Source organism: Zosterops lateralis (genome assembly GCF_965231275.1).
Source record: "Zosterops lateralis genome assembly, chromosome: 22".
NCBI classification, from domain to species: Eukaryota; Metazoa; Chordata; class Aves; order Passeriformes; family Zosteropidae; genus Zosterops; species Zosterops lateralis.
In genome coordinates this window covers 3,036,116-3,053,554 of record NC_139782.1, presented here as the reverse complement: position 1 = coordinate 3,053,554, position 17,439 = coordinate 3,036,116, and the positions used below count along the sequence as shown (strand labels likewise).

Genomic DNA, 17,439 nt, shown 5'->3' with positions numbered 1-17,439 from the left:
ATTATCAGCATTATTAAACCAACTAACTATAACACATCCAGCAGGTTGCAATGCATGTGGTTCTTTTAGAAAGCTGTTCCAGTAAAAAAGATTAATTCATATACAGAGTGGAAATACACAATTACAGTCATTGCAAAACAGCCCTGAACAATCACAGGCAGGTAAATGTGTAACAAAATTCAGTTTGTGGATTCACAAATTGGTGTTCTCTAAAATGAAGTATGTAGTGAAGTTAAAGTAGATGTGGAAAAGGTCAACTACAGTGAGCAAGGTGGTGGAGCATCAAACTTACATGAGTAACATGAAAAGATGGGAACTCATCTTGGAGGCTTAATTCAGTCAAAGCTGAGATAAAATCAAACACAAAAGCAACTTGGTTGAAAAAGAAAAAATAAAAAGCAACTCACTGACTTCTGTAAGACAAGAGCTAGTGACATTCACTGAAATAGAGACCAGTTTGAAAGTGCTAAAAGTCCTTCACACAGTACATGATATCTGTAACCTTTTGCCACAGGTGCTTATGGAGGCAGATTGTACTTGGAAATTCAAAAGAGAGAAGAAAAACTAATGGTGGTATGAGAGAATGATAAAGGCCGAGTCAAACTCTTTGAGACCCTTAATCCAATGGCAGCTGCAACAGCAGGACTATGATGAGTGCAAACAGCAGTTATGGTCCTCCTAACTAATCCCTTTCAGAAATGAAATGTTGGGCTCAGACTCCAGTCTGGCCCAAGGAGGTGTTTTTGTGCCCTTGTGTTCCTTGTGTGCTCCAAGACAAGTCACTGCAGCTGCACCACTGTTACTGCAGTGCTCTGATCAGGACAAAACTACAAAGCAAGTAATGGGTTTTGTGGTTACTTTTTTTGATTATTAAGACACACTTTGTCATACTGCTGATTTTCCATTGTCCTGTGCAAAAGTACAGTCAGCACTATTGCATTTACAGTTACTGAACAAGCAGCACAAAAGATTTAAAAATAGCATAACACGTGCCAGTGGGCCACCAAACAGGTTTGTTTTTAAAGGATATGCAAATCAGTGTCACTCTGATGATTATGGACATTCCTGAAACAAGTAGATATTAACAAGGTTATAGGAAATAACTGCTGTGCCTCTTTTTCAGTAGAAAAATAGTTTCTTTTCTTCATCTCTCTTTTTACAGGCTCCACATTGGGCTTAACCCATAGTTCACCCAATAGACAAATGTTCAGCCAGTTTGGCTTCCATCAGAAGAGGCTGTTTTGTACACTTGCTAATGATTTAATGTAGTCAAAAATATATGATTCAGACTTGAAAACCTAGAAAGAATGGCCTAAACTACAGTGGACTTCAAGTAGTTTTATTTGCCTTCTATTTTCAGAGCCTGTGTGGCACCTTTTGGTCCTAATTCCTCAAGAAACATGAAGTCCACTACTTTGACAGTTATGTTTATGCTAGGGAAAACTAAGATTATTATTATTTGCAATCAAAAGTTGAAGCCTTGAGAAAATACCAGGTGTTGCAAAATATATGACAAAATTTGAAGTATTGGAATACAAGCAGCATAAGAAGCATGGCTGAGTCTCAAGCTTGCCTCAGGATCCTGGCCAGAATTCTCACAGCTGATAGAAGTGACCAGGCATAGATTTCAATCCATCCCTTCACACTGAGGAAGCAAGCTGTGAAACTTCAGCTGACATCCAAATGTCCTCTAAATTATGCAGCTTTGATTCAAATTTGTTTTCAGTATGATACAGGGAGACAGGGATACAGAAGTATTTGATGTCAGCTATGAAGACAAACAGTTTGGATGATCCTCTCATTTGTTAGATGAAAGGAGTTCCAGCTGTCCTTGTTTAAATGTGTTTCATTGTTTTCCAGGAGTTTCCCAGTAATCTAAGGCACAGTGTGTTAACTCCCTTGTCATAAGTTCAGCCTTAGTGGCACTCTGGATGATTCTGGATCTTCCCACACTCTCTCTGTGGGTTGTCACTTCTCAGTGGCCGTGGTAGGGTGGTGAAATTCCTTTCCCTCCTCTTCCACAGGAACCGTCACATCATTCCCTGGAAAAGACTCTGTTTCCTGCTCTGGGTAGTGCATTTCCAGTTCCTCCTCCGTGCTTTCCTGGGCATCCAGGTTACTGTCACACCCTCTCACAGCACAGTTCTTGCCACTGGGCACTTCTGAAACAGAGCCCACGATAACAGTGTCGGCCTTCATGATGTAGAGTTTTTCTGAGGGAGGAAAAGAGAAGTGCTGAGCAATGGTGAACAGTTCCTGCTGCCCCAGAGATGGCTCTTTTTCATGCAATGTTTTATTAGGACTTTGGGCATTTTGGATCAAGTAGATTGAGCTCCCATGGGATGAAGCCACTGGGCTAAAGGTGGGACTACAGGAGAAAGACAAAGTGGAAAAGACAGAAGATATTCACAAGAATCTCTTAGAAGAAGCAACTGATTGGGATCTACATATAAAGAATCCAACATTTTTGCTCCTGCTGTTTCAAGAAACAACACCATGTAAAACAAACCTTTGGGTAAAGATCAGCACTGTACAGGAGTTCTGGGGTATCAGGACCTGCAAAGAAATTAGTTTCATTCTAGCTGAGAATAAACTACAAAAATTTCTGAATCTTGGGCCAAACTTGTTGTCTTACTCCTTCCCAGAAAGGTAAATAAGGCTTTTTCAATGGCTTCAGCGCTGCACTTAATTCAGAAGGATGCTGCACATCAGACACAGCAGGTTAATTGCTTGGAGATATTTGGGTATGTAGATCAAATCATCACATTCATCCCAATCCATCACTCACAGTAAAAAGAGAAAGGGTGCTTAGAAAGGAAAGGTCAGGTTTTGTAGTATGAAAAAAACCACTTCAAATAAATAATATTAAATATAATATAAATAATATAATATAATATAATATAATATAATATAATATATGAAAAATGACACCTCAAATAACCTCAGAACTGGGTTAGGAAGCACTGCCAGAATGTCTCAGGTAACAATTCTCCCCCTGTGAATGAGCTCCCTGCCTGACTTTATCTCCCACCCTGTGCCACGGTAAAAGACTTCATGGGAACACATGAGAGACACATTTCAAGCCATTATTATGAAACCAGAGAAGAAAATGATAACTAAGTACAATTCTCATCTTCCAGCTGACATATTCAAATTTCTTCTGTAAAATTTACATCTTCTAGAATGAAAAGGAGGAAGAAGGGAATTTTCTGTCAAATTCATAGTGACTAAGACAAACATGAAAAAAAGAAAGCATTAAATTTAAATGAATAGGTATTTTTGTGCCAAAGATCTGGAGATTCAGCACAATCTATGTCAGGAGATTTGGACACTTTAAAGTTTACCAGTAATCTTGGAATGACAGCATGCCATGTTTGAAAAATTGAAAAAAGATGACAAAATGAAAATAAAAAAAGAGCAAGACTCACCAATTCTGTTATTTGTGTGGTCTCTGACTCGAGAATCCACAGGGCAATCTGGGGCATTTCCACTGCCTGGTGTCACATCAGTCACACTCCAATGAGGACTCTGTGCTTTTTCTGTGCTGGACACCAAGTTATTGTTGGTTTCCAAAGGAATGGTTCTGTCAATTAACTCCTCCTCCTCTGGCCCCCTGTCAGTGGTCACAATGATCTTCTGCCAATACAAACAGGAGAGCAGGAGTGGGGTGAATGTAAAAACACTTTGGACATTGCAATAGGTCCACAGAATCCTCCTGTCAGGAAAACAGAATGTACCTCCCAGCACCACTGCCACAGGGAGTGAAATGTTCCAAAGTAACAGGTATGGGAACTTCAAACTAGCCTCCTGCATCACTTAAGACCCTATTGCAAAATGCTGTTTCTAAGCTGAATCCACAGATTTCTGATGACATTTCCTTTCCACTGAAGAAAATATGTTTTAGCTACCTCTTGGACTTTGCAAAATTTATCATGCTCCTATGGAAGAATAGAACAAGTCAGAGGCCAAACTGATTTAACTTCAAAATGTAATTGCCTCAGCAGAACGTCAGGTAGAAGAAACAAGCTCAGACTACTTAACACATGAAGAATTAATTATAGGCAATGCTTTAAAAGAGGAATCAAAATCTGAGAGAGGCTGAAGGTCCTGCATCACAATTTTCTGGTGGTTCTGATCTTCTTCTGTTTCCACAAGGTTGGGAAAGAAAAGAAAGATTTTGAAATGTGCACTTTATAACCCTTGCTCATGTCTGACTCTCTATAGAGGCAAGAATTGAAGCTCCTCACAATTCAGAAATTAACAATTACACACTGAAATTCTGACAGATGATTGCAACCAGAGTAACTGGAAAAAACAGTATCTTGTGTTGTGCAGATGCACAACATTTAAAAGCAAACTTATTTAAAATTAAAAAAAAAATTGCAGCCTAAAGCATGGTTTAGCAGATCTGGACATTTAAAGATAACAAGCCCAATAAACTGAGAAGATTCAGAGAATGAAAGTGGCTGTAATTTCCCTGACAGAGGGGAAATCAAACCAAGTTGTGATGATTTCAGCAGCTGAGGAACTGCTTTCTGTTGTTTGACTGATGTTTGTCCTGTTCATCTGCAAACTGTGCTGTAACCCCAGGAGCTTGTCCTGCAGGAATGACAAACCACACCCATCATGGACCCATATCCCAGCCATGCCAAATCCTGCAGAGGGAAGGGAATGTGGAGGGAGAGACAAGAAAAGCACAAATCCCATCTGTGTGACTGCAGCAGTAAGATCAAATGGGACTGACACACAAAGTTCTCCCAGAAGGAAGAAAAGGCATTTTCATCCTGTGATTTCAGACCCTGTCCCATGGAGTGCACCACAAATGGCTTAACACCAAACCAAATCCTCTCACTAGCAGGACTGGGAGCATCACATTATTTAATACCACATTAACCTCAGCCCAAGACATGAAAGTATCAAGTCCTAATACCTCTCATCCCACCTAAATGATTATGTATTGTAGAGAGAAGTCCAAAGTAAAAGACTGGCACTTTTTGGGCAGGACATTTGAAAATAACATTATTTGCTTTGGCATGGAAAGCAATCTGGTTTGGAATATTGTTCACACTTACTGCACATTTGTTCACGAGGTCTGAATCTGCAATGGAAAGTAAAAACATTATCAGAAGAAACCTCATACAATCCCAAGAATGTTAAGATGTGCTCTGAAAGATCACCCAGCCATGTGCTTCCTAAACCACTCCCCTGCCCACCCCACAGGCACGATGGTTTTCTTAAAACTCAGGGCACACTGAAATTAAATCCTGAGGTGAACCAGCAACAGGTTACTGCCAGTGAGACCTTGCTGTCCCCAAAGCCTTTGGCATCACTGTCCCCACAACACAACTGGTATTCATCTTATGAAAAAATGAACTGATGAAACTGTCTAGATAAGCACAAGACAAGCTTATTAAAAAGAAAAACAAAAAAACAAAAACAAAACAAAACAAAACAAAAAAAAAGTAAAAAAAAAGTAAAAAAAAAGTTAATAACTTTCTACTGGATTAACAAGTTAGGTCAGTTCATCATATGGTCAGATGGTTATTAAGGGGATGGGATTTTATGCCTCATTCCATTAACGATCCCAGGGAACACTGGGCAAAGAAGAGAGGTGAGGAGGGAGTGTACAACATTCTGTAGCACCATGAAGGTAGATGGGCTCAGACCTACTGTCTGATTTCACCAGATGTGCAATCACATTTATTTTCAGAGCATTGCCCCTGTAAGGCTACACAGTAACAGTTTCTATTGTGCAAGGCAAATGAGGGAGAAAAATTCCATTTTGAGAAAATTAAGCTGCACACAAGAGGCTTTAAATTGTATTCCTGAATGAATGAATGTAAAAAGCTCTGCTGTGTGGTGATTAGAATCTGACACAACAGAGAATAGATCTGTCAGTGGCAGTGGAATTGCTGAGAGGGGATCAGCTAAATGGGTAAAATGTTTGCACATTATGGGATCTGGACAGGTTTGTTTTCTGAACACGTCTCCCATATTTGACTGTCCCGAAATCAATCGGGCGTTTTCCAGCACTGACACATCACCCAACCCAACCCTTCACTCGTCGTGGGGACAAAGTGCCACCTGGTGGCACCTGGTCACAGCCAGCCTGTCCCCTGGGAACAAAGGGACACCTGATGGCACCTGGTCACAGCCAGCCTGTCCCCTGGGAACAAAGTGCCACCTGGTGGCACCTGGTCACAGCCAGCCTGTCCCCTGCCTGCTCGGGAGGAACAGGACTGGTCTCTTTCATGGCAGCAGGGACATATATGTGACATGAGAAACTTCCACTTTTTAAATTAAAATTCTGTAAAATAAAATCCCACGTTAAGCTTCAGAGATAAGGATGACACTGCTGGCCCATCAGACACTCACCTTGAGGTTTGGTCACATATTTGTGTGTGATGACTGACTGCAGATGTGCTGCTGATAAAAGAAACCTTTCATTTAGTCAAACTCACTATGGAGCCTGAAGGCTCCAACAGCTTCACCACACCCACAGATCTACGACCAACCTACAAGGTGCACACCCTGCTTTCTATAAAAGAGGGAATGTGGTTTTGCAGGCACACCCCACATGTAACTCCAGGCAAAGCTATGGGGAGTCAGTGTCAGTAAAAATCACCCTTCCTCTCATGCTCAAAGCCCAGTCCTGTTCCCAGAACCACAGACTACTCACACAGCACTTCAGGTATCATTTAATACCAGTGTCTGTGCTGAGAGAAGAAACAGCTGGTTACCCTTTCCCCATTTGTAGGTCACCCACCCACTTCCCTCCATAAATTCCCAGCTGCTTCCATCTTTAATGTTCTCCAACATCCTGCACAAGCAGCTTGCCTTAAACCCTTATCTGGCCTGTAGAGAACATTCTCTTCCCCAATGACCTCCACAAGTGTCCCCATATTGGAGTTTCCCATCTGCTGTTTGGCAGATCAAACAGCACATCCCGTGTTACAGCTTGAAAAACTCACGTTTTCTTCTGAGGACCAGGATCTGCTTCTTGCAAAGCTTCCACTTCCAAAACATCAGCATGGCCCCAAGAAACACTGTCACAGAGAAAACCACTGCCCAAAGCACCACACCTACAGCACAGAGAGGGAGCACAGGACAGGCTGAGAAAGGCAGAGGGGAAACCCTGAGTAGATCCATGTGTTTGAACACAGGACATCATTTCACAAGTCAGAGGGGATTTGAAGGAAGTTCCCACATAAAAATCATGTTTACCAAAGATACTTCCAAATAAGAACTGCTAGAGAGAGTAAATGGTGTATCTGTTACCTCCTGTTGTCGTCTTCCCCTTAGCTGAGGTGGGAGAAGTGTCAGCCTGAGCTTTCTCCTCAGGAGTTGAACTGGGACTTTCAGCTGTTGTGACACTTAGAAGGTCACCACTAGCAGAGGTCACCAGGTTCTCCTTAAACATCCTCAGGTCAGAGTTATTTGTTTTATTGCTGAATCTCATGGACAAAGTGCTTGGGGTGAGGTAAGTGGGCAACTGGTCCAGGCAAACTTGGTCGTGTGTGGCGTTTCCTTCCCTTAGCATTACCTTATTCAGCTTGGCACAGCTGGGGATGGAAAAGAACAGGTGTCACTGCCATGGTGCAAGGTACAAGTGTTTTCCATGTGACAAAAATCCCCTTGGTTATTTTTGTACCAACAGCAGTTACTGCTTTTGGTGTAAAAGTCATTATTTTTCTCATCACTGTGGCATTAATTCTTGGCCTGGATGCAAAACTGCTACTCACACAGGTGTGCAATTCCACTGTACTTTAGTAAACTAAAAATGAGGTAAGCAGGATTCCTTCCTCCCCTTGTTCCTCCAGCCCAGAGCTGTGCAACAGGTACAAAGAGAGACCTTCTAACCTCTGCACATGAGCCCAAAGCGATTCTCTTGCTTCTAAGATGAATTTGTATCTTTTGCACCAGAAGTGACATACCCTATTTCATCCTTTATTAATTTCAATTAATTAGTCAGTCCCATTAATGAAGCACAGACTTACTTGGTGTGGGGTTTGCAGATGTCTGTGCTGGAGCTTTGGTCAGAGAAGGTCCCAGGAGGGCACTCTTCACAAGTGACATCATTTGTTGCGGTGCCTGAATAAAAATAATGACTGAGGACTGACCAAATAAAATGCATCAGGTCTAGGCCTTTTTCCAGGCCCAGGAAAGGTAAACTGGCCAGGTAAGGAATTCCTACCCCTGATTTTGACTCCAAAGCCAGGCTTGCAGGCAGAGTGGTGCTGGCAGCGTGAGCAGGTGTCCCTGACAGCCATTTGGCAGAAGAGGCCGGGCCGGCACTCGCAGGTGCGGCTGGAGTTGAGGGAGCACGGCTGCTTCTCCACAAGATCTGGCTCTGGGGCAATAAACAGAGCCAGTGACAAAGGAACACCTTGCAAGGGAAATGTAAAGTGGGGCCAAAGCTCAGCAACACCAGCTCTAAGGCTCAGGAAGCAGAAAAAGGTGCTGTCCTTCTTCATGACCACAGATTAGTTTGAAGATGAGCTTAGCACTGAACTCACTCCAGCCCTGCCATGGGCAGGGACACCTTCCACCATCCCTGATGGCTCCAAGCCCTGTCCAGCCTGGCCTTGGACACTTCCAGGGGTGGGGCAGCCACAGCTTCCCCTGGCAATCTGTGCCAGGGCCTCCCCACCCTCACAGGGGAAGCACTTCTTCCTAGTATCTCATTTAACCTGCCCTCTTTCAGTTTAAAGCCATATGATGGTAATTTAAGTTATGAATAATTAGAGAAGCCTGTAAATAAGAGCTTGTAATATAAGACAGAAAGCAAAAAACAGACTGGGATGGTATTGGAGGGGAGAATTTTTAGGTAGTCCCAGGTCACACAGGAAGTAACGTGGATTAAGTGCAAGGTAACACTCTGCTGTCTAACTCAGTAATCAAGGAAGGATAATTTTGCTGTGAAAATTCAAAATGAACAAAATACAAATTAAGTGTAAATAAAATATACAGAGAGAGAATGTAACTGTGTGGGGAAAAGCAAACCTTTTGAGCATGACACACAGGCATCACATCGTGGCTTTGAGAATACATTGTTCAAATATTGATCAGGTCCACATGTCATGCAGTCTTCAGCTGGATCCAGAGGACATGCTTTCTTTTTAATATAGCCTGGAGAAAAAAAAAACCCAAAATATACAAGATCCAAATATACAATATGCAAAATGGGCAGAAAAACATCCTGAAATGTTCTTGTCTGCTTGTTTACCTGTTAGACACATTACCACAGTCTTCTCTTAGTCATTTGGTTTCTCTAGGATATTTTTGCCTTTCCCATTCAAGTGTTAATGTACAGGGCCAGGACATAATCCCAGCTGGAATGGACTGCTGAGGAATGGGCAAGATGGCAAGTCATTTGCTGACAGAAAAGACAACCAAGTCTCCATGAGGGACATCGTCCTGCCATTATTGAGCTCCCAGGGAACTGGGTTTCATGTTTCCTTCATTCCTTCCTTTGATTAAAAGGACTTTTAGAAAAGCTCCTCTTTCTTCACAGGGAGCAGCTGAGTTAGTAGCAGATATGAACAAGTTATTGCTTGAAGGAGTAGTGGATGATTAAGGTGCAAAAGGATTCTAATAACTTTTATTGTGGAGGAGTCCAGGGCTGGTGTGAGGACGTAGCAATAAAGAATCAGCAAAGGTGAACTGATGGATGCTGGTAGTTCATTACAGCCTGGTGTGAATCAGATCTCTGCTTCTCACCCAACCTCACTGTGACATCCCCCATGGCAGGAGCTTTGGCTTTTCTATGGTTTTGAAGAACAAAAGAGCTTTTCTAGGGACTGTCAAAGTCATATCCCCACCCATTTTTTCTTTTATTGGGCCATTTTCTCCACCCCTTGCTCTGATTTACATATACAGCTCCTGAAGGACTCCAGTGGTGTGGCCAGCAGCACAGGGTGTCCCAGTGGGAACCCTGATGGAACTGGATCCCAATGCTGGCAATCAAACACTAAAGCCTTTGTATCATCAGAACACAAATAGAGGTCAGAAGTTTCCTTTAAGAAAAAACAAAAATACTTCTGCAAGAAGATACAGATGGTGGTGAAGCACCACAAAATACCCACCCAGTGAGGGGGGTTTTGGTCAATGGGGCAGTTTCAGACATTTCCAGAACTCTTTTCTCACCGAGGTCTTTCCTGGTGCTGACCTCATGTGCCTCTGAGTCACCCCCAGCTTCCAGCACAGCTTAATGTGTCCCCTGACAAGGGTCTGTTCCCTCTCTCATGTGAGACACTTTCTAAACTCTTGTGACTACGAGAATAAAGTCAGATTTTCCATACCTTCATTTTTTATTTTTTTATCTCCAAGAAGGAATTCATTTAGCCTAATTTCACTGTGCTAATTCACATCCAGGGACAAGTTTGAAATTAATTCTTTGACCTGGCTACTTCAATGCCAAGTGAAGTGATAAAATCCCATATAAATTCTATCACATTATGTAGTTTGCATGCAGACTACACAGGAGCAGGACAGTGGAGAGCATCTGGAGCCAAATTAGTTTCAGTGATTCATGAAACTGCCTTTTTCTTCAGGGACAAACTACAACTCTGCAGATACACAGGGCTCCTACTGTCTCCATGAGAAGGGCTCCATGTAAATTTGGCTGAATTATAAACATACCTGGGGGACACTGGTAACAGCATTTTTGTGAAGCTTCGTCATAGAACCAATTCTCTAGTGTATCACAGGAATGAGGTGGGGTTAATGATTTCTAGAAATTAAAAGAGATAAAAGACACAATTAAAACCCAACTAATTCTGTACTAGAGAAGATCCCAATGCTTGTCTCAAGCAATGGCAATTGCAGATGGGTAAGAAAAAGCTCATGGTTTTTTGAAAAGTCAAGTATCCCCAAAGCAACTAAATTATTGTTTGCATTTCCTTTAGAAACATTGTAGCAACTAGTGACTTTTAAAAAAATGATAAAAACTACTGTCTTAAAATTATTTCATGTTAATTGGCACTAAGGATTTTTCAAGGAAAGGAATAAAATCCCTAACATCTGTAACAGATTTCCAACTCTGTGTGCACTGGAGTAAGAGGTGATACCATATTCAGCATCATCTAAATATAGATTTGGTGTAATCCACAGAAGTCATTCCTGTTTGCAGCATACAAGTTTTCTGTTGCTTATGCAGTCATACTGTTTGAATTTAGCAACCCAAGTGTCTATTATAAACCAATAAATTATTTTACTTATCATTTTGGGACAAATCCTATGAGAGGATTTTGCCTTGAAAAGAATGCTGCAAATACTCCCACAACGAAGCCCTTACTCAAATAACTGATCCCACTTCTGTTGTGAGTGAAGGTTTTCAGAAATAACCTTTCATCACTACATAACCAATATTTATTTAGTTAAAAAAGCCCCACCATAAAATAGTTTTGATATTAGCTTACAAAATGAGACACAGCTACAGCTTGCAACAAGAAGCACATAATAAGATTTAGTTTTTGTATGGCTGGGCCACTACATGCTCTGGGAAATTACAGTGCTGTGAGTGTTCTGATGAGAAAATCTGATTTTTGAATTTGGCATCTCCCTTAAGAATCCCCTAGAAGTGTTGTTATCTGAATTTCATTTTCAGTATTTACTAGAAGATATGAACAGTGATTTTTTTTTTTTTTTTAAGAATTAATAAGCAGATTCCCCAGAGATTTTCCCACACGATACCAGCAGAGAAGTTCAATATTTCAGAAACTCTACATCTCACTTTCTGGTGATAAATTTTCCACTGATCTTTGAAATAATACTTGCTGTCACCTGCTGCCTTTGTGCACCGTGCAGAGTCTCACTACCCAACTCATTTCACAGCCTGTTCTCCTGTTTAATATATGCAAAACATAGAAACTATTTAACTTCCATCAGAAAAAAAGGAACTTTCAGTCAAGGAGGAAATTAACAGAAGAACAAGAAATAGAAACTTATCAAAACCATTAAATTTCATTGGGGTCCAGTAGCAGAAGTGAGAACTCTGACACATCTCTGCACTATAACCCCTGGGCTTCCCTAAAGCTCATTTTGTGGCTGATTGTAGAGGCAGCAGCAGGTGTTTGTGGCAGCTCAGCCTGACTCAAACCACGTTCACAAAGGTACACTCGGTGTTTTCCTGTTGTGGGGAGGAAGCCTTAGACTGGAGGAAAAGGAAGTGTTGTCTCCTCAGTGTGTGCAGGGGTGCCCTGGCCTTACAGACACTCCAGCCCAGACAGAACAACAGGAAATGACCAGGGACTGCACAAAAGGTCAGTGAGTTACTTAGTGAATTAACTGTTTCTATAAAGAAAATTTAAGAAACAAGTGGCTGTAGCTAAGTCAGCCTGGATTAGTTTCTCTGCAAGAGCTGTGGGAAGTCACCAAAAATACCTATTTTTTTCTTCCTGGTTCTCCTGGGCAACCAACTCTGGCTGCAAATGAAGCTGAATTTTAAACAAGAGTAGGAACCCTTGAATTATTGAATTGCTTATGCAGCACATAAGCTTACAGCTTATTTAATTGTCTGTTTTGGGGTTTAAATAAAAGAGTAATGTCTGTGAAAAATGTGAGAGAACAGCTTTTAAAAAAGTTACCTTGCCAAGAATATGAAAATCAGGAGTTTATAATTAGATTCTGCTCCTGGTTCCAGCAGTGCACATTCTGATTCCGAATTTGACCTGATGGTAGTGCAGTGATGAATCACTGCATGAACTGGGCCAACATACTAAACAAATTATGCAGACATACATATGGGAGAGTACTCCACCTTATTTTCCCCCTTTCCACGGGAGGGCAGCTCTGCACTACAGCCACCTCCATTGTACAGGATATCCGTGGCTCCCTCACAAATGCTGCTGCCAAGGGTCCAGCTACAGGCACAGCCTTGTAACCACCTCTGCTGTGGCTGAGCCAAACCCAAGGTGCTCTGCTGTGAAAGGAATTCATTTTAACAAGTCACAGCAGGATGTCTATGACTGAGAAACCACCTACTGAACTACCATCACTTCTAATCCATAAGCAAAATGACTGTAAGTCACCATCTGTTCAGTAGAGGTGTTTCATGTGTATAAAAATTAGTATAGATCCTTTCAGTGATAAATAATGTTCATGTCAGTGCTCAGCATCAGTCACCATGCCCCTATTCTTGTCTTTTCCCCTCCAAATTCTAAAGCTGTTTGACTTCTAATGTGACCTGTAACAGCAACACAATGATGCAAAGTTCTGCTCTTAACTCAGCAGGAAGGTTGGTCCCCAGAATTCTCTAAGGGGTCAGTGAAGAAGTATCAGTTTTATCACAATAACATCTGCTATTGCCATTAGAACTTAGACTTCTGTTTGCTAATGTGTATTATTAAAAAAAAAAAACCTTTAACATTCAAGAAAGATCACACACCTATTGGAGTAAGGCATGTGGCTGTGGTGGACAGTAGGTCTTCATCCTTCTCTCTGACTTTCACTTCAAATAAAGGTTTTGGGTTTAGCAGGAGCTGGAATATTTCTTGTGAAAGGAAAGACCATTCCTATCCTGCTCAGACTCTCTGTGACAGCATGCACAGGGATTCACTGCTTTAGAGCTTTCAATGACTCAGCAAGCCAACTAATTTTTTTCCTTTTCTGAATGCATTGCAGATCAAGGACCAATTAAATAAAGCAAACATATAGATCAGAGCATTTGGGTTTTTCAACACTTGCTTGAGAGAGTTTTAGAAAACAGGCTTTTTACAGCTCTTCTCACTTTCCTTATTTCTACAAAAATATTTGCTATTCCCATTTAAATAATGTCAGTTGTAAAGGTGGTGCTGAATTCAGTGGGCTACTCTGCAATTCAGTCAGGACAAGGCTTGACTCATTTATTTATGGTTTTTTGAACTCATAGAGAAAAAGTGATTGTGAGGCAGAGTAAGAAATCGGCTTGCTACAAATGAGCTGTAAGCCAGGAAGAAAGCATATTACCGTAAAAAAAAAATATAATCTACCAGCAGTGGCTATTCTAGAACTGACTAATACTGCAGCAAAACAGTTAACTGTCTGTCAAGCTTCCATCCAAATTCTGACAGCACAGAAAAAGCTGATACTCAACAGTTTCATGTAGTCAAGCTTCATTTGCCTGATAGTAAAGACATTACCAACAAGTGAGGGTTCTCTGAATATAAAAAGAAACAAAACCCAAACTGTGACCTGAGGTAAGATGGAACATGGTTTAAAAATATGACCAGTGAACAGTGACTTGCTCACATTAGGCAGTATCACTTGTACTCCCCCAGCAGTAAGAACAACTATGGCTGTGAGAGAGGCAATGCAAAGACAGTGGCTTATCCCAGCAATGACTGTGTGTTTATTCCAAGTAATTGATCATTTCACAGTGAGTCTGAATATTGACAATGAGCATCAGGAAACCAAATTTTCTCTCTGCCCCATTCATTTTGTGAACAAACCACCAAAAGGGATGTCAAAGAGAAAAAGTATAATCTTTTTGTTTCTATTGGCTTTCCTCCTAAAGCAGTCTGCATTCAGCACACTGGACAATCTGAATGCCCTCCCAAACATCCCTTTGATGAGCAAGAATTACAGACTCCAATCCCATAGACCACTTATCTCTCTGTATTTCAGGAAGGAGACAGTGGTAGGACAGATAACCTGGGGAAAGCAAAGCAAAGTTGCAATGTGGGAGGGGACTTTACAACTAAAGACACAAGAGCAAACTCCTACTCTTACCAAAAGAACCAGGAGGATCTTTTTCGAGTGTCTATGAAGAGGGTACAGAACTTGGTTGTTTTCAAAAATTTGACTGGAATCAGTGTCTTGTAAAAAAATCTGGCAGCCCAAGTGATGTGCTGGATTCTTCAGTTACCATGTACAGACAGATGTCTTAGGCTAATAAATACTTGTATTTCCTCTGTAAGGGAATATGGCTCATTTCCAATCCAACTCTGCATGCAAATACTCACCTACTTGACTTTACCTGCGCAGTCTCTGCGTCTGACCTTTTTATTTTTTTTAATGTGTACTTTTAAGTGTCAGTCAGGGAAATCACCTGGATTTATGCCAGATGCTGAGGGCTCATTGCCATGTCATCCACAGGAGGAGGGGGTAAGTGGCAGCGTGGGGGAGGAAACCCACAAGCCCTGATAGGATTGGAACAGGGAGCTGGTGTGCATCTACAGCATCAGCTGAGTGCAGCTAGTGGGCTGTGTGTATTTAAAGTGATTTTTGATTCAGAAATAGTAGTGGATTCATGAGGAAGTCAGTGCCAGTAGGGTGGGGGGTGTTAAGGGAAAGTTCTATTATTGTTTAGCCTTTACACCTTTCAATCTGCCCCTCCTGATTTGCATCAGCAGAGTGGGCAGCAGCCCTCTGAACCAAACTCTGCAGGGAATGTGTCTGTACTGAGCACACAGGCAAAAATAAAAGCCCCCCCTCCCCCCCCCCCAATCAAACCTTCCCTCACTCCCTGGCTGGGATGTGCCTGGAGCTGCAGCAGCTCCAGCAGTGCCAACAAGATGCAGATCACAGCTCATATCCCACGCTCCTGCCTGCAAAGATCCCAGAGAGTGCAAAATCTCCTGGCTGTTCTGCTCTATACCTTTATCTCCTGAGAGCTCTGCTCACCACCTTTAACCCCCTGTGTTGCACAAACCCTGCTCCTGTGGACACCCCCTCCAACTGAAGGGCAGGATGGCTCTGCAGCCCCAGGTGCCCCCAGACCTCACCAGGCTCCTGCATCCTGAGGAGCTGCAGGATCCTGGTGTGTCCCTGCCTTACCTGTGGGATGGTCTGGACATCCTGGAGAAGCAGCAGGAGCCACAGTCCCAGAGGCAGGCTGCAGGCAGCCATCTGAGGTGCTGTTAAATGTCCCTGGCTCCCAGCATTGCAGGTGAGATGGATGGGCTGTTCCTTCTGGAGGCTGAGACCCTGCCAGGGTCCCACCAAGTCATGCTCCTCGCCTGATCATTCAGCCCAGACACATTCCAGCTGTTCAAGACAAGCAGGAGATAGGCTTTGAGACCCAACTGAGTTGAGAAGATAATTTAGAAGGAAGGGGGAGGGGGGCTGCCCTGAAAGAGAGAAGTAAAAATAGAACAAAAAAACCTGCCTCGATGTCTAGCCGTGGTGCTGACAGTTCCTGCCACTCGTGAGAATCAAGGTTGTCCCCCAAGGCACACGGCTGGCTGTGCACAGGCTCCTGAGTCATCTGGGCTGCCCTCAGAGAGCACTTCACCACCCCAAAGCCTTGGCCAGGCACAGGTCCAAGCCCAGCCCCATCCAGCTGTCACTTTTTCAAGAGTTGCAACCAAGCCTCAAGGAAGTTCCCAGTATGAAACACCAATTCTCTCAATACAGTCATTTTACTGCTGTTTGGATGAGTGGGTGAAGACTCACAGTCAACCACAGTGACTCCTCTAAGATTTAGGCTTTACACATTGCCACTTAAAACACCAACATATCACAGACCTTCCCCTTGAGAAACCTTCCCTTTCCTCCAATCCCAAGAGAAACTAATTCCTGTTTATGAAAATCACTCTTAGGACTGCTACTCATCCTTTCACTCACTTTCATTTGTTACTCTGGATGGTTTTTGTTCTGATGCCTGGAAATATTTCAGTTGGTTGGAGATATCATGAAGCCTCCTTAACTGCCCAAGTATTGTGAAAATTGAAGGTTAGCCACTTCAAAAAGGCAAAGTGCCTTGAAAACCCCCTGAGGTAAACAGGAAAATAACGACAATTTGAATTCTCACACTTCTGGGTTGTTTTTCCTTTGCTTCTCACCCTTATCAGCAACAACAAAAGAAATGAGAAAACATTAAAAGTCAGATAAATGATTATTTTACTGAATAACTCACAGCTACCTCACCGCCATCACAACCAAGCACCAAAGAGGAGCCTATCACAGGGACCTTGTGTAAATATCTTCAACTCACAGCTGCAACAATTTTAACTACCTCGATTTCTCTTCAGAATGCCATCACACAAACTCCAAGTATTTTCAGCACCCTGCACATGGTGTGTGCAACACACCACGAATCTCCTCTCTTTGCTCTGCCAGGTGCTGCTCAGTTTCTGAGCTCTCAGGGTTGGTATACCTTAAAGGTCTAGAGACAACTAAGAATTTCAATGTCGAATTATTACATTCTTGATTTTCCTAATTAAGTAATGGGCTAGAACACACCTCAGTCTTCTGTAGAAATATGCCATTAGGCAATTCTCCCAATTTATTAATGCAGTTTCAAATGACATAGTCAGGAAAATTGACGAGATCTGTTTGTATTTTTTCCCTCCTCTCTGTGTTTTTTTTCTCTTATCGGGCCCTATCCAAGCTTTTCTAGCCAAAGGACAGGCACCAACATCACAGAGAGCCTGGGAGGTTTAAACTGCACTGCTGAAAGTCAGAGTATCTGATGCAACAATTACTTATGTGAGTACAAAAAAATCTCTGTGTAAAGTC

At 42.2% G+C, this 17,439-nt stretch overlaps 1 protein-coding gene across 1 annotated transcript; it reads right to left on the bottom strand.

Moving 5' to 3' along the window:
* Nucleotides 1–28: 28 nt before the first annotated feature.
* On the bottom strand, nucleotides 29–16,207 carry TNFRSF8 (TNF receptor superfamily member 8). The gene is made up of 12 exons (XM_083876612.1): nucleotides 16,088–16,207; nucleotides 15,757–15,966; nucleotides 10,642–10,732; nucleotides 9,004–9,129; nucleotides 8,195–8,350; nucleotides 7,998–8,091; nucleotides 7,279–7,562; nucleotides 6,972–7,082; nucleotides 6,376–6,426; nucleotides 5,073–5,098; nucleotides 3,429–3,636; nucleotides 29–2,213 (listed from the first exon to the last, which is right to left on the bottom strand). The coding sequence occupies exons 2-12, from the start codon at nucleotides 15,826–15,828 to the stop codon at nucleotides 1,969–1,971; spliced, it is 1,464 nt and encodes a 487-aa protein (XP_083732738.1). The 5' UTR covers nucleotides 15,829–15,966; nucleotides 16,088–16,207; the 3' UTR covers nucleotides 29–1,968.
* Nucleotides 16,208–17,439: the final 1,232 nt, after the last annotated feature.